The sequence below is a fragment of the Mirounga leonina genome, unplaced genomic scaffold, assembly GCF_011800145.1.
Source record: "Mirounga leonina isolate KUSES-001 unplaced genomic scaffold, KU_Mleo_1.0 Mir_195, whole genome shotgun sequence".
In the NCBI taxonomy this organism is placed as follows: domain Eukaryota; kingdom Metazoa; phylum Chordata; class Mammalia; order Carnivora; family Phocidae; genus Mirounga; species Mirounga leonina.
In genome coordinates, this window is record NW_023270490.1 from 2,697,548 (window position 1) to 2,718,827 (window position 21,280).

General features: G+C 49.4%; 1 protein-coding gene across 3 annotated transcripts in view; it reads right to left on the reverse strand.

Moving 5' to 3' along the window:
* The window catches only part of ATP9A (ATPase phospholipid transporting 9A (putative)), a 131,104-nt gene that overhangs the window by 8,806 nt on the left and 101,018 nt on the right, over positions 1-21,280 (reverse strand). For all 3 annotated transcript variants that reach the window (XR_004682967.1, XM_035025419.1, XM_035025418.1), the window contains exons 16-24: positions 14,259-14,351; positions 13,139-13,222; positions 11,539-11,709; positions 9,136-9,234; positions 6,674-6,763; positions 6,411-6,555; positions 5,503-5,567; positions 4,038-4,193; positions 932-996 (exon numbers count right to left, since the gene is read on the reverse strand). Coding sequence is in view for 2 of the 3 variants with exons in the window: in XM_035025419.1 (XP_034881310.1) it covers positions 932-996; positions 4,038-4,193; positions 5,503-5,567; positions 6,411-6,555; positions 6,674-6,763; positions 9,136-9,234; positions 11,539-11,709; positions 13,139-13,222; positions 14,259-14,351 (968 nt within the window). In the remaining variant the exon portion in view is untranslated. The remainder of the gene's footprint in view (positions 1-931; positions 997-4,037; positions 4,194-5,502; positions 5,568-6,410; positions 6,556-6,673; positions 6,764-9,135; positions 9,235-11,538; positions 11,710-13,138; positions 13,223-14,258; positions 14,352-21,280) is intronic.

Consider the following 21,280-nt stretch of genomic DNA (forward strand, 5'->3'; position numbering starts at 1 on the left):
GGAGCTGAGTGAATGAGGGGTAGAGAGAAGGAAATGGGAACAGAGAAGGACGAGGGCTCCAGTCATGGAAGCCCACAGGGAGCCCCTGCCTACACTCTGGCATGTTCTTTCATTCTTCTGGGACCCGAAAAAAGACAGTCCACTTGTCCAATTAGAAGCAAGCAGAATTCCACTGCTGACTCTCAGACTGAATGGGCCAACATAAAAAGGCAGGCGTCCTTCGTAAGACTCTCCCCCGGGGCCAGCCGGCCTTTCTATGCTTCCCACCTCTTCAGGACCAGGAGTGCGCCCTACATCCGTCTCCATCTAGGGCGTGTGGTAACCAAACTCCACCTACCTGGGCGATTCACAGACTGAGCACATTCTCTGAAGGATCAAAAGGAGCGTCATGAATTCCAAGTCAGGAAGGGCTGGGTTTGACGGCAGCAAATGTCCAAGTGACGCCCTAGTCTAATAGGTCAGCAGCACGCAGCAACGAAGCTCTGTTAGGTACGTCCCCCAAGAGAGCAAAGCTCTGGCCCGCCTTACAGACCCAGCAGCAGAACGCTCTACTGGGGTCCACAGCAGGGAGGGTACTTTCCAGGGCTCCCCTTTCACTTTTTCTAAGACCCCAATGAAATCACTGAGTCTGAACCTTCAATCTTGCTTTGGTTGCCAATCACCGATCAGCTCAGACTCTCACGGGCAAACATTTTTCCATCTCCAGGTACAAACGGCCAAGTGCTATGAACCACAAACATATTGGACTCCACTTCCTCAATCTGGTTACAGGCTGGCCAGTTCAAAAAAACTAATGAAAATTCGAGAAGGTTCTGAACTGCATCGCGGACAACTTGGGGACCAAACAGTCTAGACACCACGTTTCTTCTCTCATCTGTGGCATTTTAGGGAGGTTTCATAAAAAATTAATACCCTGCCTAGATTTCCTTACCCAATGATGAGGAATCCTTGATAGAGAGGAACGGAGGCAAAGTAAAACACGGAGGAAAAGACAGCCTGTGCCAACGAGAAAGTAGGATGTTACCAAAAATCATGACAAAATCCCTATGCTTATATAATAAAATAACACCCAACACTTAACATGGCACAAACCTCCCCAGCACCGTTGTGAGTGCTTTAAGGAAATCAGTTCATTTCACAATTACAATCACCTTATGAGGCAGGTACTGTTATCATCAACCCCTAGTCACAGATGACAAGAGTAAGGCACAGAGAGGTTAAGGGACTTGCCCAAGATCACACAGCTCGTAAGTGATGGGAGCCAGGAGTCATTCCCAGGTGGTTTAGCTCCAGAGACCCTCTGTGAACACGGACTTTAACTGACACACGCTGGACCCAGGAATACTCTGTGTGATCTCTGTGAATCCCCAGAACCACCCATAAGATCCAGTCCTCCTATCACCTGCATTTCACAGGAGGGGAATCTGAGCAGGTAAAGGGCACTGTGGGGCTCAAGCCCAGCTCTGTCTCCAGAACCCACAGTCCTGAGAGCTCAGAAGCACCGCCTCTCTGGGCTGCGACTGATAAACAAGTTGGCGGAGGTATGGACACAGAGGTGGAAAGATACCCCCACTTGAGGATGTACACCAGTTACCCTGGAGGGGGGGCGGCAGAGAAGGCATGTCCCTTCTTACAGAACACATTTTACCGTTTCTGGAAATTTTTACAAAGAGCCCATAACCTGCTGCCTTTGTTAGACAAGAGCAATAAAGACACTTCCAAACCCTCCCTGCAATGTCTGCTTCCTGACTTGGAAAACAGTAGCTACTAGCAGTGAAAACCAGGCTGGGGAGATAAAATCGGACTTGATGCTCCATTACACTTCCTTCTCTGGGCATCGACAGGCTCACAGAAGGAAAGTGGCCTCAAAGCTAATTCCTATTAGTATAAAACCAAAAAGAGGCCAGAGACAGCTAGAGGCTTTTCAAGAGCTGAATACGAGAAAGAGCCCGAGCCAGCCTGGTGATTAGAGAGGGTGTGCAACCAGAGGCGAGACCCCCAGTCACCTGCGGCCCAGGTCCTGGGCAGCCCCACCGGCACCGTGGTCATATTTCAGAACTGGAAGGTGAAAGCCACCTTTCAAATGACTCTTCACCTCAGCTGGGCTGCAGCACAGAAAGGATGGTTGTAAAAATGTCAAGAATCTGGTGTTTAGTTTTGTAAATCAACGTCAAGAGCCTCCTTCCTCTAAAAGGGCCGCGCTGGCCAGAAATCCTTCATTTTGGAGAGAACACTTAAGGGAAAAGAAAACACTACGGCCACATCTATCGAAGAGACCAACGCCAAGGTGCAGTTCTAACAGGGACATGCCCTTAGCCAGCCACTTTCAGCACAGTGGACAGGAGTGAAGGGCCTTTTTCCACAGCCCCAAAGAACAATTTCCCATCCTGGAATTTTTTTCTAAATTGACGTTCGGAGTAACAACATACAGGCTTTATAGAAGTCAGCTCACCCAGCCCAGCTTGTGTGTGCATGCCCAGGGACAAGCTGATTAATCTCCCAGTGATTAAACCACAGCAGTATCTATGAGCTAATATAAAAGGACAGATGTGGTCTGATGAACCGTAATAGCTGTTTGGGTGTAGACTGCGTTGATAAAAATCACTTAAAGGCTCCTATGCTCACAAATGCAATAGATATTGAAAACATAAAATCAACCCCAGAAGGCAAGGAAGAGGCCAGAGGAGGGGGAGGCTCATGTACACAGAACAGCATCACTTCACCCACTCGGAAAGGGAGGAGGCCTTTTATATGGTAATTAAGTGCCTTTCCCACAGATTAAAATGTCACCTTACTGGCTACATCATCCTGTTTGGTTTTTATGAATAGTGGTAAGGATGCCTTCTGCACTTGATGCTTTATAGAACTCTGCTTCTCAAAGTGCCTTGTCCGAGAGGCAAGGCAGGTCTTACCATCTCCATTTCACAGATGGAAGACTGAGACCCAGAGGGGTAAAATGACTTGCTAACGGTCTCAGAGATATTTAGCGGTGTGGTCAGAAAGAGATGTGGGTTTCAAGTCACATCATCCCTATGTTCTCACGACTTAACTGTGATATTTTCGCCAAATGTCCATGAAGGGTAATCAGTCAACAGTTTTTCAACACCGAAATGTTTTCCTCCCCACCCTTTGGCCTTCCCCCTAGTGTACACTTAATTGCTAGAGCCTGATGACAGACGTTAAAGGAGCTGGTGAGACAGAAGGTGGGGAAAATACTCTAGAATCCTTTTGTGAGAAACAAGATGGGAACAAGATGTTACTCCTGAGAAGACGAACAATCAAGACAACCCAGCTCGACTCTCACCCGCGATGGCTGGAGGCAGAACTGTGACCTCGAAGGCCCCTCAGGCTATGCTGCCCCACCTGAGAGCCCATGCAAGCCGAGGATGGAGGGCACTCGAGGAGACACCGTGATGAAGGGCTCTGGAGTCCCCGCCCGATGTAGACTAAACCCCTGAGGGACACTGCACACATTTCTCAGCCTCATGGAGGCTCAGGCTCCCCATCTGTACAATGGGCGCAGGCTACCATGAGGACTGCACGAGACACTGCATTGTGAACATGGAGCCGGGCATCCAGGGTGTAGGAAGAGCTCCAGAAAATCAAGTTCTTCTTTTGTGGTTAGTCTCTGCTGACCCTCATGTGTGCATTTGGAAACCCCAGGACCAGAGTATTCACCTAGCATTTCACTCTGCATGTTTCCCTCTGGCAAACCAATCGTAACCACTCTGGGCACTGACACCACACCTCCCCCCTGCCAAGCACCGGACAGCCACCCCTGCTGATGCTCGCAGCCACCCCCGCAAGCAAGGACGGCCTGCCCCATCCACCAGAGAGAGGAAGGACCGGAGGCAATCCAAGGTCTATCAGCTGGAATGTGGCCAGGTAGGGATCTAAACTGGTCAGGTGGGAAAATAGACTCCATAAACAAACCAATGAACTGGCCAGGGAGGGTAATAGCTCCAAAGCACGGTCTAGTTCCAGGCTTCTTCCCTGCCAGCCACATGCCCATGTGAGGCGTCGGACCGGCCGCCCACCTGCATGGTGCTGATACAGAGGCTCCTGTGGATCACGAACTGGCTGAGGGCGGCTGAGCGCTTGTAGCTGTTCCGACCGTGAACCATGAGCAACCGGCCCAGGTGCTTGAACTGGGTGATGGAGAAGTCTGCAGCCAGGGAAGCCTGTTTGCCTTCCTAAAATCCGCATAAAATTAGGCACTGTCAGGAGCACAAGAGGTCAAGGCAAACACTTTTTTTTTTCATTGAAAAAGCAAGACACTATAAGAAGATCTTTGGAAAACTTCAAGGAAGAGCTTCTTTGGTTTCAAGCTGTACTCGGTTGGTGATCTAAATCTAACTTTGATTTAAAAAGAGGAATTCATTTTAAAAGAACATTCTAAATCATAGATAGTTATAATTTGGAGGTCAAGTGGATCTAGTATTAAGCCTTGGCGGGTAGACCCACCCCATAATGTCTATCAGAAGCAAAGAATCATCAGAGATAGGCACTTTACAACACTCCGTTCCTCTAAGTGAAATGTAAGGCTGGGGGCAGGGGCTGAGGCTACTAACACCAACGAGAACATTCCTGAGCGTACTTATATTTGCACATTTATAGAAGTGCAACCATTAGAATTATCTAATTTTAAAAGCTGCATGATGGGTGCCACTAGGGGGGCAGACCAGCATTAAAAGAGTCCGTTCCAGTAACATCTCATTCAAAGATCACTAAATTCTGTAACTTCGAATAATTGTCAACTGGATGAGAACCACAAGACCAGAAAGGGTAGAAAGAATACAAAAGTGTTTGGATTAGCCCAACTCATGAAGCTATGGAACAAAATGCATAAGACAGCATCTCTGGCCCTCACTAAGGACCTCTGTACTCTTGTTTTACACAAAGTTCTAATAAACCTGGTAACCAATCTTCTTGCCTATTGTCATTTAGAGGTCACAAATTAGGACAGAGAAAACTGTAAGAGGCAAGTACACAGGTGACAATGACAGAAAGAGAGAAACTATTATGACACACCAACTTTTTAAAAATGCAGCTTTTAGCGAGGGGCAGACCGTGCCACATTCTTCCCTAATCTCCCAGACATCCACACATGGCGTGATGACTGATGCTTTTATGGACACCATGACAGCGGCCGTGGGAAAGTGCCAAGTACGCTCACTGTGCCCTAACAATATAGCAAAACACTTTTTTTTAAAATTTAAGTCTTGGCACGTGAAAAATCAGCACTTGTCCTCTGTTAAGATGGAGTGATGTAGATCTCCGTCCGACTCCCACGTAATAATACCAGGTGATCATGCTTCATGGTTCTTTATGCTTCATAATGCGAATCTAGAATTTTCAGAAGCATCAAAGCTGTGTTTTGAGGGAAAAAGAAGCTCCAGCTGGTGGAGCAGAGCAGCTCCCAGCCCAGCACGATGACCCGACACCCTCGTACCAACTACTCGGCAGTAAGCAGCCCCCCTCATGCCCCACACCCGCACTCACCTTCCCCTCGACCCCCACGCCGCAGTCAGATTCCTGAATCATGCTGACGTCATTGCCTCCATCACCTGTGGGCCGCATGGACCAGAGAGAAAAGCCGGGAAATTGGGGAGGGGCGAGAGACAGGATAGGATCCCCACATTTCATTCTTACTTTGAATCATCATGCACAATTTGCCTTTCACTGAGTGCTTGCTTATTACTAAGAGCCTTTTCTGCCCTGCTCCATTTAATCATTCCCACGCCCCACAGTATCAGCTTCCTGTCTCACAGACAGAGCAGCTGAGTGTCAGAGGAACCCCAGGTGACTGGCGGGATCCCCAGCCATCAAGCGGCGGCAGGGGGACCGTGTCCACACCACATCGGTGTTCACAGCCACCGCTGCCCTGCCAGGGAGGCGTGGGGCGCCGCATCCCAGCAGCACCAGTGACGGGCTCTACACTTACTGAGCCTATACTGTGCCCTGTGGCCACCGCTCTTTAAATCTACCCCTTTTCCAGCCTCATCAGCACCATTTGAGTGCTTAGGACCCCATTCTACCAACAGGCAGACTGAGGCTCCGACGGGCACTGAGGGGCTAAAAGCAGCACAGACGGGAGCCCAGAGCCAGCTCCACCATGTGTGGTCCACAGCCCTGTGCAACGCTACTTCCTGCCTCCCGAGCAAAGGAAGAGCAAGCTCTGGAGAAAAGCCCTAGAGCACGCTTATCTCCTCTTACTCAAAGGGAAATACTAAAAATAATAATAATAATAGAGCCAGAGTCTGCTGGGGGAAAACAGCATGACCTACCGTGAAGTGGCCTGGGGATCTGAGGAACACAGCAACCGAGTCCGACCACCCCTACAGAGAGGGACCCGGCACAGAGGCGGTGGACCGGGGCCGGGGGCGGGGGGGGGGGGGGGGGCCGCCTACCCCCTGCACAGGTGAGCTTCCCGGTCCGTTCCTGGAGCAGGCGCACGATCTGGGCCTTCTGGGTGGGGGTGCAGCGGCAACAGACCACAGCTGGGCACTGGCAGGCCAGCTCCATGAACTCGTACTCATAGTACTTGAGGCAAACCTGCGGCGGCGGGGGGAGGCGGGGGGGCGGTCAAGCGAGGTCCCTGCCCCCGCCCCCCCAAAGCAGGAAGGGGCGCACAGTCCCAGGAGGACCCGGCCGGCGCTGTCCCTGCACCCACCTCCAGGGAGTCTCCAGAGATGACCAGGGCACAGTCATGCTTCCTGCGGAAAGCATTCAGCTCGAGGTGGGCCTCACTGCGGTTGGTCACCTGGAAGGGAACGGAGGGGTGGAGGAGGCCTTGCTCTCCCGAGATGGAAGAACAACAAACAGCGGCTTCCTGAAGCCGGGATGAAGACAATGGCCACTCCAGCCAGGGACCCCTGCCCCGCCCCTGCCACCAGACCCAGAGCCAAATTAAACCGTGTTTGTTATGATTCTGTGGGAAGCGGGAGAGCCTGTATCCCAACTATCACCTGGCATTGCCCCCAGGACGGCTGTGACCCACGTAATAAAAAAAAAAAAGCTAAACATGACCCCACTTTCATTGTGTGCCAGGCACTGTGCTAGGCACTTTCCATGGATTGTCCCCATTTACTTCTCACAACAACCCTACGAGGTGCATAATGATAACAGCCGCACTTTACACATAAGGAAACGAAGATGCAGCAGAGCCGTGAGCCCGCCTCAAGTAACACATCTGGGGGGCTGTGAAGCAGGTGTCAGAAGCCAGGCATCTAGCAGGGTAGCCAACTTTTCTGTAACACACCAGATGTTACACACTGCAAGCTCTGGGGACCCCACAGTGCTCGTCGAAACGACTCGACTGCTGTTGTAGCACCAAAGCGGTCCTGACCCTCCCCTGCTCGTGCTCGCTCTCTCAAATAAATAAAAATCTCAAAAAAATGAAATAAAACTTTATTTACAAAAGCAGTGGCACATGGACTGTCGTTTGCAACCCCTAAATATACAGAATGTAGAGAATACAGAATATGTAAGACATACAGTCGATTCTCATTATTTTCAGGAGTTACACTCTATAAAGTCGCTGTGAACACTGACTTAGCAAATAAGGAACCACTCATTGCTCCTAGGGGAAATACGGGCGAGGTTCCTATGAGTCTTTGGCCACAACATTTTTGTCAATCAATATATAACTTTGTTTTATATGTGTTTCTATTTAAACCCATCTTTTTTGTTTTTTAAAGATTTTATTTAGGGAGAGAGAGCATGCAAGCAGGGGGAAGGGCAGAGGGAGAGGGAAAGAGACAATCTTAAGCAGACTTCATGCTCAGCAAAGAGCCCGACCCAAGGCTCGATCTCACGATCGAGATCATGACCTGAGCTGAAATCAAGAGTCAGATGTTTAACTGATGGAGCCACCCAGGTGCCCCTAAACACATCTTCTGAAATACATATTGTTGACTCATGAACACTGAACTCCTAACCAACAGCATTCTAACTCACGCCTGAAGGAAGCCCATCCAACACACAAACGTTCTCCATAGAGCACATCGGAGCCCTCCTGCGCTTCACAACACTAGACAGCACTCCAGCACTGTGCTGAGAGGGAGGATTTTAAACAGCGAAATCACTGACGGCACAAAAATGAAAAAAAAAAAAAAAGTGGCCCTGCACAGACCGTGAAGTACGCTCCATGTGCAGTAGAGGGCAGAGAAGATGGGGAGTCGCCTTGTGTGACCCCAGCTGGGAATGTGCACATCAGGCAACAACGATTTCTCCCTGCTCTGCACATGTCCACGGAGGACTCTGAGAGTGCCCTAAGGACTGATTTCTGGGTTTGGAATACATTTTAGTAAGTAAGTGCATTTGCAAATCTGGAATCCATGGCTAATGAAGACGAACTGTATCTGCCTCTACACAGCGCTATTGGGGCCAGTCCCCAAACTGCCGGATCTCCTGAAGGCGGCGTGTGCCGCGGACCAAAGGCAGGGGGTCGAGGGGACACTCCTGGGACAGGCAGAGGGCCCCTCCATTCTGGGTTTGAGGGCTCTGGTTTCAGGAGCAGGACTGGCGCATCCTGCCTGGAGGGGACCTCCCGCTCCTCACCTCCCAGCTCCGTCAGGCCGATCCCAGCCCTTGGCTTCTAGCCTCAAGCAGCTCCTCGTGGCTGCACAGTTGGGGTCAAGTGCTTGCCACAAGGGCAAGACACAATTTCCTGTTTGCCCATCCACTATACCTCCTTCTAAAGACTCCTAAAGGTTTCCTTCAGGAGGGCAGACAGGCCACTATCTGTGATCTGGAATTTACTTCTTATCCAAGGACTTGGTCTTCAAGGGTCCGGGGACATCTGGACTCATATGTACAATTTTCCACATATGGGCCTATCTGCATCCTTCATCCTGATTGTGCCCTGCGTCAGCTTCTCAAAGGGACCATGACCCCCACCAGGTTAAGAACCCAGGGCTGAACTGGCTGCTTCCGCACCACCCCCAAAGGAAGCCTGCAGCTTCACCGGGGCCACTCAGTAATTCCCCCCCCAAACCAATGCTGTAAGTTCCCCCACCTAAGGTGCTTAACACACTCCCGCCTCCCCTCTTTAGGGGTACACTGGAGGTTCTGAGGTCACGGGGCAAACTGCAGCATCACCCCCATGAGACCCCAGTGCAGACAACACTTTACCAGCCGAAAAACGTGGATGTCCTGGTTTCTGGTCACCAGATGTGCATTCTTCGCTGTGCATGTAGCTGTCTCCAGCTTGTCCCCCGTCAGCATCCAAACCTGGAACCACAGCAGAAAGAAGCTCTTCTTGGTCACTGTTCAAGGCCAGCCTGCAGACTGTGTCTGTTCAGTTTCCAAGAACATCGAGCCAAACTTCATTTATTCCAACTTACCTCGAGGCTCATGGTGTCCCCAACACACCACAGGAATACCCCACCTCAAAGGCTTCAGGACCCCAAGTGACCACTGCTGGTGGCAGTGAAAGCTGGTACAACACTTCTCGAAAACCATTTGGCCACATGCTTCCATAGACATCATGAAGCTCGGCCTCGGACCTCACTATCCCCCTTCTGGAAATTTTTCTTAAAGCAATAAAAAATTTCAAAGAAGGGGATGGTGGTATGGGTGAGGGATCACTTCCGTGTCCTACAGAAAACACTGGTTTGTCACGTTATGTGCAGTCTTTCTATGTGGTTGGTTAAGCCAATGGTAAATGTGCCAAGTTCCTCCACACCTCCTAACAGATCATTCTGCGTTTCGCTGCCAGGGGCTCAGAGAGGGCAGGTGACTTGCCCCAAAGCCTCACAGCTAGCTCCGGTCCCAAACAGGCCCAGAATCCCAGCCTTCAGAGCCCAAACAGAATGCACTTCCTGCTCCGCTCGTTTACCCACTGACCCTCTGTTCTCGCGGCCCCAGCAGGGAGGGCCGCAGGGTCACGCACAAAGCACACGCCGGCAGTGGGGGAGGTACAGGAAAGCAACGGCCATGGTCTCCAGAGCGTTCGCCGTGCCGGGCGCCATCAAGCGCCATCCACGCTCAGTGCACTTGACCTTCAGGGTAATGTGGAGAGGTAGGAAACAGAGCACTGAGAAGTCAAGCCACTTGCCAAGGACTGCTGAAGCAGTCAGTGGAGAAACCGGAGCCAAACCCAGGCAGTGAGACAGCCAGGACGTGGGCACTGGGCCCTTCTCAGGGGGGCCTGACCCTGGTGGGTGTCAGCCTCTCCTCTCAACATCTCATCTGGCCGTTAAAAAAAAAAAAATTCTTTGTAGTGATCCCAGTGTTCAGGGTTTGCTGAAACACTGGGAAAGGAGCTAGGAGGCTCAAGTTCTAGAAAACCATGGAAAGTCATCAGACTACCACGTGACTGATGCCCCACGTCCGGGATGACAGGGGGGCACTGCAGGTACGTGCCCAGACCTGAGCCCCAGGCCCAGCAGCACACTTCCCACCTTGCTGGGCCTCAGCTGCTGCATCTGGGGAGGGGCTGAAGTAGAAATTTTCCAAGTTCCAATAGCTTCTGGCCTGTGAAGGACCTTGTGCTAGGGCTGCCTACAAACCCCCCTGACCCCTCGCCCCCCACTCCCTTCCCCCTCCCGTCTGACCAAGGACACCAGAAAGAGAAATCCAGTCCACACTCTGGGAATAAAACAGCCTTTTGGAGAGGACAGCTTTGAGGGGAAGCTCAGGATGGAGCCAGAAGCAGAAACCAGAATTCCAAACCTTAGAGAGAAGAGGTCTACGGAAGTTGCCAGGGACAAATTTCAGCACCATGGCGCAACAGAAGCAAGCCCTTCTGACTTTGGACTGTTTCTCCAAAACTGGGATCTTGCTGGCAATGTCCTTGCAACAAACTAGATACACGACAGGATCTGGTTTGCCACGACACACGCCCACATGCGTGTGAGTCCCCCCCATGGGCACGACTGTGGCTGGAGCTCCCTTATTACTGTGGCCCCTCTCACGGGAGTCCGTGCCAAGTACCGGCCCAAGGACGCCCCAGAGAGCTGCTTCGGGGAGGAGGTGGGCGGCAAAGACGCCCGCGTCCAGAAGCTCCAAGCCAGTGAGGTTGCGCTTGCTTTGCTCAGGGCCTTTAAAACGTAGCGTGCTGCTCGGACGCCCTCTGCTGGCCTCTCTGGATTAGACGCCTGAATTTTTTTGTCTTTTTTTTCTTTTTGGCCCCAAACAGTGTAAATAAGTAAGGCAGTTTGTTGGTACAGGCCGTCAGTCCACCGGGCGGCCCCTCATTCACCCAGAACAACAGGCAGATGGCTGGCCGGCCAGTGGCTCAACAAGAATGTGCCGAACACCCCGAGCCTGCTGGAGGGAGAAGGGGAGGCACGCAGTCCCACGGGGGGGCAGGGGAACACAAGCAGGGGGAGTGGGAGAGGGAGAAGCAGGCTTCCCGCAGAGCAGGGAGTCCGATGCGGGGCTCGATCCCAGGATCCTGGGATCATGTCTTGAGCCGAAGGCAGACACTTAACAACTGAGCCACCCAGGTACCCCCCCTTCTCTAATTTCTACACTCTGCTGCAGGGCCAATGGTGAATCTCAGCAGCTGGGTCCCAGGCAGGTCCGGCCTACCTTGATGCCAGCATTCCTCAGCGTCTCCAGGGTGGGCCTCACGTCCGCCTGCAGCTGGTCCTCCACCCCCGTCAGACACAGCAGCTCCATCTCCATCTCCAGGCTCTCGATCACAGTGGCCACTTTGAGCGAGCGGTCGTGCACACTCAGCTTGGCCTGGACATAGCGGGCCTGCGACACAGCGGGAGACCCAGCCACTGCTTAGGGTGGGAAGGGGCCAGGCTGATGGGCGAGGAGAGTGCAACACCAAGTGGGGGACCCCAGGGCGTGGTTGGACCTCCAAGGGATGAACGGAGACTTCCAATGTCCTTCCAAGTTCATTGGCCCAGAACTTGCACAGGCCCTAGTTCTACCCTTTCCTCTATACTGACCTGCTGTGCAACTTCTAGCAAGTTGCTCAACGTATCTGAGCCTCAACTGTTCTCACTCATGAAGCAGCAATAACAGCCCCAACCTCCCCGGGTTGTTGCAAGGATTGGTACAACTTAAGATCTCAAAAACACAGGTTTTTGCAGAGACCCAAAGGAAGCAAGGGAGCAGGCAGGTTCTCCCACACACGGCACACGCTTTGTGACCAAGAACCCCTGATCACTGGGTTTTCTGGAGATGAAGTCCCACCTCCAAAGACCATTGACCCAACCCTTCAGTTTAGCTACTTTATAGGGTTAGCAAAGACACGGAAGAAAATAAAAAATCCCTTAATGGGTTGTTTCAAACACATGCCGTTAAACTTGAAAGGACGGTAGAATTTATCAGGGCTAGAATTCTTGCTAAATAAAACTTTACAAAGAACTCAAGCACAAGGAAGAGACAGACTCAGGCATAGCTCCTCTGGGTGGAGCCAGACAAGGACTCCAGAAGCCTGTCCCCAGCCACACCTCTCTCCCTTTTGGTCACACACCCAGGCATGCGCTGGGCTTTGTGACAGGCCAGGGGATACAAGGACCCTTCCTTCAAGCAACACATAATTTATGGGGAGAGGACAATAAACCAGACATATTCATGCTGGAACCCTTGGCCGTGAAAGTCAATGATCTAGTTCAACTCTTTTTACAACATAAAGGAATGAGGGCTCCAAGGGGGTGATTCATTTCAAATTTTCCAGAGGGTATACCATGTGCCCATGACTAACCTAAGTGCTGGGATACAAGAGCAAACCAGACTGATGGTCTCTGCTGTGAAGAAGATTTTATTCCAGGAAGGAGGTATGAAGAAGAATGTTAGACAGAAACATAGAAACAAGGTCATCCTAGATGGGGATTCACACAGTGAAGAAAGTTAAGCAGGTGATGGATGACGAGCAGTGAGGTGGGGCTGCCTTAGATGGGGAGTCCAGGAAGACTTCTCAGAGGCAGTGGTATTTGAGCAGAGACCCAAAGGAAGCAAGGGAGCAGGCCACGGAGCTCTGTGCAGGAAGAGAGTTCCAGGCAGTGAGAAGAGCAAGTGCAAAGGCCCTGTGGCAGAAGTGAGCCTGGGGTGCTCAGAAAGGACCTCAGTATGGCTAGAACAGAATGAGCGAGGGGGAGACGGAGAGGAGATATGATCAGGGAGGTAAGGGTAGGGCTGCAAAAAGTAGGAGAAAGGTCCCAGGACCACTTACTTCAAAGTCTTGATACTGCTCCTCTGCGAGAGACTTCTTCGCCACCACGAGCACCCGCAGGCCTTCTCGGGCCATGTTTCCACACTGCAAAGCAGACCTCAGTCAGTGGAGAGCCATACTAAGGGCTCTGCCTCCAAGCCCCGGACTCTCACTGAGGAGGGCTGGATGCTGCAGTGGACACAAGGGCATGGGGAAAGTGGCAAATCAGAATATGGCTTTCCCCTAAAGCAACCCTCCCTAAAGCAAACCTCAAGGGAGGCTGCGACATCACAGCCCATGGGCCAAACGTGGCCTACGCATAGGTTTTCTTCGATTGGCACAGTATACGTTTCAAAATGTAAGTCAAGGCTCTAAGACGTCACAGATAAATCTGGATTTTTGGCTTGTTGGAAAAACCGAACCTCTGACGAAACCACGCATGCTTTCCCAAATAACCTCAACCAACAATGAAAGAAAACCAGCTGCTTCTAGGTCTTCCCAGAAAACAGTTGTCAAGTGAAGACACACAAAGTGTGACCCTGTTATAACACACCCCACCTGTTTCATTTAACTTACCTGCCTGGCCCCTGTCGGCATTTGAGTTTGCAACCCTCTAACTGAAAACATAGTATTACTGAATGGAAAATGTGCATTCCCCTACCTGGAACTGAGAGATAAAATAAAAACGGCCTGATAAACCAGAGAGTTTCTTCCCTCCTTACTGTGGCCAATTCTCCACATCACAAACCAGGACAGGCAGCCTGTGACGTGGCCCCCAGTGACCCCCACCCTCCTGGTATCTGCCTCCAGACAAAATCCAGTAAGGCGCTGACTCTTGTGCAGGGCAGCTGAGTGAGCTTGGAAGTGGGTCTTGCCCCACTTGAGCCTTCAGATGAGACCCCAGCCCCAAGCAAGCCCTCGAAAGATCCTGAACAGAGGACTCAGCAAAGCTGTGCACAGATCCCTGGCCCACAGAAACCAGGAGAAATAAAAGGATGTTGTTCTAAGCTGCTAAGTCTGGGGGTGATCTGTTATGTAGGCACAGGTAACAAGTACAGGGACCCAACTAACTATGCCATGCAAAGGGCAGCCTCCAGACATGCTTCTGCCACCCGGTTCTCAGTCCCCGCACCCCGCTTACCTCTTCCTCCAGCCAGTCATTGTACTGCACGATGCCAGCCATGACAACATCCGCTCCCTTCATGTAAAACGTGATCTCTCCCGTTGATTCATCCTAGAGAGGGGGCCCAATGGAATGAACACCCAGAGGAACACCCGCTCTCTGCTCCTGTGCCCACTTCCCAGGACAGATGGCATACAAAGCATACTTAGCGGACGCCAATGTTTTTTTCACTTGGCTGAAGATAAAAAGCAAGAAGTGGGGGTGGAGGCCCTCACTTTGGGGCAAAGGCCACAAGAAAATAGAAGAAAACTCAAAGCATTTGGAAACACATTAAATGATGAAAGCAAAATCAAAACAATTTAAGAACTTTGTTTTTAGTTATTACTATCCCAACAGGAACAGACTCCCACGCTGGAAGATCATCTTAAATTTATAGACGGGACTGCCAGGATCATCAAACTGTGGTCTACCTGGAAAAGTGGGGAAGTAAGGTAATTATCTAGAGCAGGGTTCTCGACCTTGGCATCATTCACATATGGGCTAGAGAGTTCTTTGCTGTGGGGGCTGACCTGTGCACTGCAGGACCTTCTGCAGCATCCCTGGGCTGTCCCCACCAGCTGCCAGCAGCACCCCCATGGGGACAACAGCCCAAATGTCTCCAGACATAAACAAACATTCCCTGGGGAGCAAACCACCTTCACAAACTGCCGATCCCAGTAATTCCAGACCCCTATGTCTACCTGAGGACCTAGCTAGTGATCAGATTACCCAGGTGTTCGTTCACACTGACCAGATTTTCTGGGAAGTAGGTAACACCACAGCCCAGGCGTCGAATGCTTAGACCCGACACCAGCTTTCGGCTGTGTGCACTTGGACGTGCTTCTTTCTCTAAACCTCAGTTTTCTCATCTGTAAAACAGGAATACTAACAACTCTTACCACACAGGCTGTTGGTGGCTTAAACAATGTCACCTACACAGAGCACACAGCCAAGGACTGGACACAGAGACGGTGTCCACTCAACATCATCAGTCCTGCTCAGGGGACAGTAACTCTATGCGCCCCTTGAGCGCGCCGTATGTGGAGACCAAGGCTTATTAGCCCAGCGGCTCTCCAGGGAGGGGATTTTGCATTTGCCGGTATCTGGAGATCTTTTTGGTTGTCACAACTAGGGGTTGTGGATGCTACTGGCATCCCGTGGGTGGAGGCCAAGGATGCTGTGAAGCATCCCACAGCACACAGGACAGCCACAGCCTAGAATCATCCCGCCCCGGCGTCAACCTGTTGAGGCTGAGAAACCCTGCTTTGAGGAACGGTGGTAAAGCCCCTGGTTCTTATTCCCTGACATTCCTTCCTTGGCAACCCCCATCACGGCGAGCCTGGAGGCAGCAGAGACAGGCAAGGGGATGGAGCACGGCCGTCCCCACTTCCTGCCGGAATTCTGCTGCCAGGGAAAGCCCAGAATGCGTACCTGTAAACTCATTACTCAACACGAAATAAATACCCAAAGCCAAATTCGTGGTGTAAGTTTCCTCCTTTAAAACAGCTTTCTAATGCTCTCTAATCACCGACAATCTTCGAGAACTACATGCTTACTCATAAAAGCACCCGCCGGCCACCCCAAGAAGGACCTGCGTCTTAGCAGCAGAAAAGCTGCACGCTTCATCTTTGACGGATCACACCTATGCGTGCTTGTGACTCAGGCCAAAGATAACTGCCTGAAAGCATCCCAGGGCTTTTTCCCTTTTCCCCTCACCCAAACGGTGCTTAACGACACAGCGGTAGGAAACAGCTTCCCCCTCCCCAGCTTCCTCTCCTGCAGAGGGTGCTCGGGAAAGCTCGGACAGCTTGTCCAATATAAACACGGTATCAACCGTCTCCTCCCGTTACTCATTTCCTCCCACCCAGTTCATCACAAGGTTACTTCGCTCTCATATTATGGCAAGACTATGCCGTAAATTTACAGAGAGCTGCTGGTTGCACTGCATTGTTTGGGGGCCTCATCTTTTTCCACTGTGGTCTGATTCTGGCCCCTGTTCAAAGGCCTCTTTTATGCAAACCATGACAGGGGTATGATCTACAGCGATGATCCGCCTCCATCATTCTACGTGGGACGGGTGGGGGAGCGGGCAGTGAAACATCTGTACACAACAAAAACAAAGCAGGCAACGCAGCCTTTCTTCAGAGAGACAAGGACACTAGCCCCAAAGAAGCCCTCAGAAGACAGATTCTCGCCAAGACTTCGCTTTGTGAGTGCACACGGATTTGGGGGTGCTGATGAACCAGGTGAGAGCACATTCCTGTCAACAGGCACAAAACCAAGACATCTTACAGTTGAGTTAACACTTCCTTCCACCGGGTAGCTGGGCAGGTATCTTCCAATAACAGGCAGGATGTCTGGGTACATCAGAACTGAGCTGTTGGCCCCCCCACAACGAACATTTGGGGGGGGATGGATCATTCTTTGTCAGGAGGCTGTCCTGGCCTCCACCCATTAAATGATGTCAGTGGTACCACCCTGAGTTGTGACAACCGAAAATATCTCCCAACATTTTCGAGTGTCCCCTGGAGGCAAAATGGCCCCAGGACGAGAACCACTTCATTAGAGGAGTTAAGGAGATTTCTACAGAGAACCTGCCCACATGCCCTGGAGGCTAATTTCCACCTATCAAAACCACAGATAAAGAGGGAGACAGGGGCGCCTGGGTGGCTCAGTCAGTTAAGCGTCTGCCTTTGGCTCAGGTCATGGTCCCGGGGTCCTGGGATCAAGCCCCACATCAGGCTCCCTGCTCGGCGGGAAGCCTGCTTCTCCCTCTCCCACTCCTCCACTGTGTTCCTGCTCTCACTATCCTCTCTGTCAAATAAATAAATAATATCTTAAAAAAAAAAAAAAAGGTCAGCAAACTAGAAAACTTAGCAATAATATGCATTTCATTAAAGATGGCCTAGCAAAGATGGATGCTCACAAATTGACTTTTAGTTGTGAGAAATGGAAAACGTTAAGTTTCCAAGAAAGGAATATTTAATTAATGCTATTTTTTTTTCAACAGAGCACCATGCACACATTAAAATCATAAAAATCACCTTTTACTGATCTGAGAAAATTTTCACCATATATATTGTTCAATGTGGGGAGGGTTTAAAAGCCTTATGTGACATTTGATCCCAATTTCATAAAAATTTGTGTGGATGTTTACACTCCTATATGCGTAGAAAAAAAAAAAAGCTGAGAGGAAATTCTCTGAAAAGGGAAAAGGGGGTCATCTTTGGGTGGTCAAAATAAAGATGATTAAAGCTTGAGCTCTTTCTTTACATATGTATTTGTTCTGAATGCCTTAACTAAATGTTGGGTTCATTTGTTTTTTAACAACCTTGGAAGGGTGGGGTGCTGTTTTTAAAATAACCATTTGCCCATCCAACAAGTATCCCCTACTGTTCCTGCTGTGGTAAGACACGGGGCCACAGCTCATAAAATATGGCGTGTATCTGGGAACGAACGAGAGCCCCTCACAGCTAAAGGAAGAGTGGGGGATATTGCTCACTTATCCAAGAATGGCTGATATTGGGTATCTGAGGATGAGTCAGCCCTCAAATGACTTCAGCAGAGCCCACAGTCCTAGAACTTGAAAACATAAAAGCCGGAACAAAAGTAAATCTGTGGGGGATAATGACTCTGATTCACCAGGAAACACCCACCCCCCTGATCTGTGCTGTGCTTCCAGGCCACGGATGTTCTTGACATCAGATGTGTGCTCACGATACGGTTTAGAAGCCGTGGGTCAGACCAGGTAGGGGCCCGTAAGGACAGCAGCAGCAGTGGGAGAAAGAGCCCCCTTCCCACCCAAAAGTTGCCAAGGATATGCGTCCTGTTGAGTCTCAAAGTACCTACTGGCACCAGGGACATAAAAATCCCTTAAAATGTGTCATTTTCAAAGCACCTTCATGCTATGTCACTGAGTCAGCACAAGAGCAGTTCATGACGCTGTTTCTTCTACACAGAGGGGAGGCAGCTTCTTCAACGGCTCCTACTGACCCCTAGGCCCTGGGATTCATGCCCTTATGAGACGCTCCCACTGAGTGGGGGGCGGGGGGATGGACACGGTGACTTGCTTCTAGTTTAGCATCGCAGAAGTGAAGTGAGGGGAGGCCAGTTCTGAGAGCAGGTTACAAAGACTGTGCCTTCCCTCCTGCTCACACGCTTACTCGTTCACTCAGATGAAGCCAGCTGACAAGGGAGCTGACCTACAGAGAAGCCCGTGGAGCAATGAATGAGGGTGGCCTCCTGCCAAAACAGTGAAGAACTGAAGCCCTCGGTCCAACACGCGCAAGGAGCCGAGTCCTGCCAACAACACTGATTTTATCTGGAAGTGGATCCTGCCCCAGTTGAACCCTAGGTGTCAGCAGCCTGCAAGACACCATGGGCCACAGGACCCAGCAAGGCTGCACCCAGATTCTTGGCCCAGAGACCCTGTGAGATAACACCTTCTGTTGTCAGAAGCCACTAAGTGTGGGGTAATCTGCTATGCAGCAACACATGATACACTACCCCAACATTACTACAGATGCTCTAGGAGCTTTTCGACACCCCATTCACCGCACCCAAACTCCCAGGTCCTAGTGGTCAAAGAGCATGGACTTGGGGGCCACATCACCTGGGGTCCAGTACCAGCTCCACCATTCTCCAGCAAGGTGAACTTGAGGAGACTGCTGAGCCTCTCTACACCTCAATTTTATCCTCTGTCAAATGCCAGTCATACTGGTACCTATTTTGTTGGCTTACAGTAAGAATTAGTGAGTTTATGCAAATCACTTAGAACAGCATCTGGCATGCAATAAGCATCATTAAATGTTACCTATCATTACGTCATTGCTGTTCCAGCAGCCACCAGTACCTCTGCTACTACTAACGACCCTGATCACAAACTACTCGTACTACTATTACAGAATTATTATAATGCAATCTACAGCTCTCTGCTCTTTAAGGCATAAAACACTTGGGTAGATCAGGGTAGAGGGGAGCCTCATTTTTTAATTTTTTTAATTTAAATTCAATGCATTTCTTTTAAAAACAAAAAAGATGAGTCATATTCCAAAGTTGCCCATGATCTGAGCATAGTTTTTTCCAATCAAGCCAACTGATGTGAAAAACCTTTACAAATGCCAAGGAACCATCCCAATACCAAAACAGCTCCAGATGGGACAAAGTCATCTGCATTTTTAAAGCTCTCTGGGTAATTCTGACGATCAGCCAGGTTTAAGAGTTACTGAACACAGTGGTGTGTGAAACACAGGGTCCCCAGGCTTCCTAGAATGGAAAGTATGGTTCTTTGAGTAAAAGAGCAAATGGTAAAACCAAATTAGTGACAACATTTTAAAAATCTGACACTATCAAATAGTGGTGAGGATGCAGAGGAACGATGGGACCAAGATTAGTACAAGCACTTCAGGGAGAAAAGCTGATGATCTCTGGTAGAGGTAAAGATGTATATACTGCCAATCCAGCAACCCAACCTCTGGACATACTCCACAGAGAAACATTAGCATTACGTATAATGGAGACCAGGACAAGGACATGCATGGCAGTGCTGTTTCTAATGGCAAAAAAAAGTGGCAACTATCTAAATGTGTATCAACAGGGAACTCCAGTGAACTGAAGAAAGGGAGGTATATTCATACAGTGTAACGCTCTAACATGGCTAAAAGTAATGAAGTAGGATTAAGTGTATGAACATAAAGTTCTTTTAAATGTTAAGAACAGGAAGTGAGATAATGATACAATGCCACTTATACAAAGAATAAAAATATGCAAAACCATAATATACATTATTTATCCCCAAACATGTCTGATATTAGTATTTTAAAATTCCTTAAAAGTTATGAACTTCCTGTAGGAATGGAAAGGAAGCACATTCAGGAGGGGCAGATGGGCCTTCAACTGAATGCACAATGTTTTATTTATTTAAAAAAATATTTAAACTGCAATACCTACAAAAATAGGGATGAATCTTACAAATATAAATTTGGGCAAATGAACTCAAACATGAAAATCTACTGCATGATTTCTCTTATATAAGGAGAAAATCTCAAAAAGAGATTAATCAGTGGTAGAAATTGGGAGAGTGGTTCTATCCCTGTCGGGAGAGGGATGTAGGTGACCCACAAGGAGCACAAGGGAGTTGCTGGGGTAATGAAGGTTGGGATTCTGATCCTTGCTCTGGATGCTGGTCACATGGGTGTGCTCTGTAAAACACTTGAGCTGCACACTTAGGATGTCTGCACTGTTCGTTGTGGATGCTGTATTTCAGTAAAAGTTTCAAAATATATAAAAACAAAATTTGAAATAAATGTGACAAAATGATGATGCTGAGTTATCACTATATTTTTTTCCAATAATTTTTGTGACTGTACAAATGAAAAACCATTTAAAATATTGAATTACAACAAGGGGGCCAAGACTACTCAATGGAGAAACAACAGTCTCTCCAACAAATGGTGCTGGAACAACTGTATATACACATGCAAAAGAATGAAGTTGAATCCCTACCTCACACCATATACAAAAATTAACCCAAAATGCATCATTGACTTAAAGAGCTAAAACTACAAAACTCCTAAAATACAGGGGTGAATTTTCATGACCTTGGATTTAATGATAAATTCTTGGATATGAGAGGGTATTATGCTAAGCGAAATAAGTCAATCAGAGAAAGACAAGTATCATATAATCTCACTGATATGAGAAATTCGAGAAATAAGACAGAGGACCATAGCGGGAGGAAGGAAAAAATGAAACAAGATGAAACCAGAGAGGCAGACAAACCATAAGAGATTCTTAATCTCAGCAAACAAACTGAGGGTTGCCGGAGTGGTGGGAGGTGGGAGGGATGGGGAGGCTGGGTGATGGACACTGGGGAGGGTATGTGCTATGGTGAACGCTGTGAATTGTGTAAGACTGATGAATCACAGACCTGTACCTCTGAAACAAATAACACATTATATGTTTAAGAAAAGAAGAAGAAAAAGATAGTAGGAAGGGAAAAA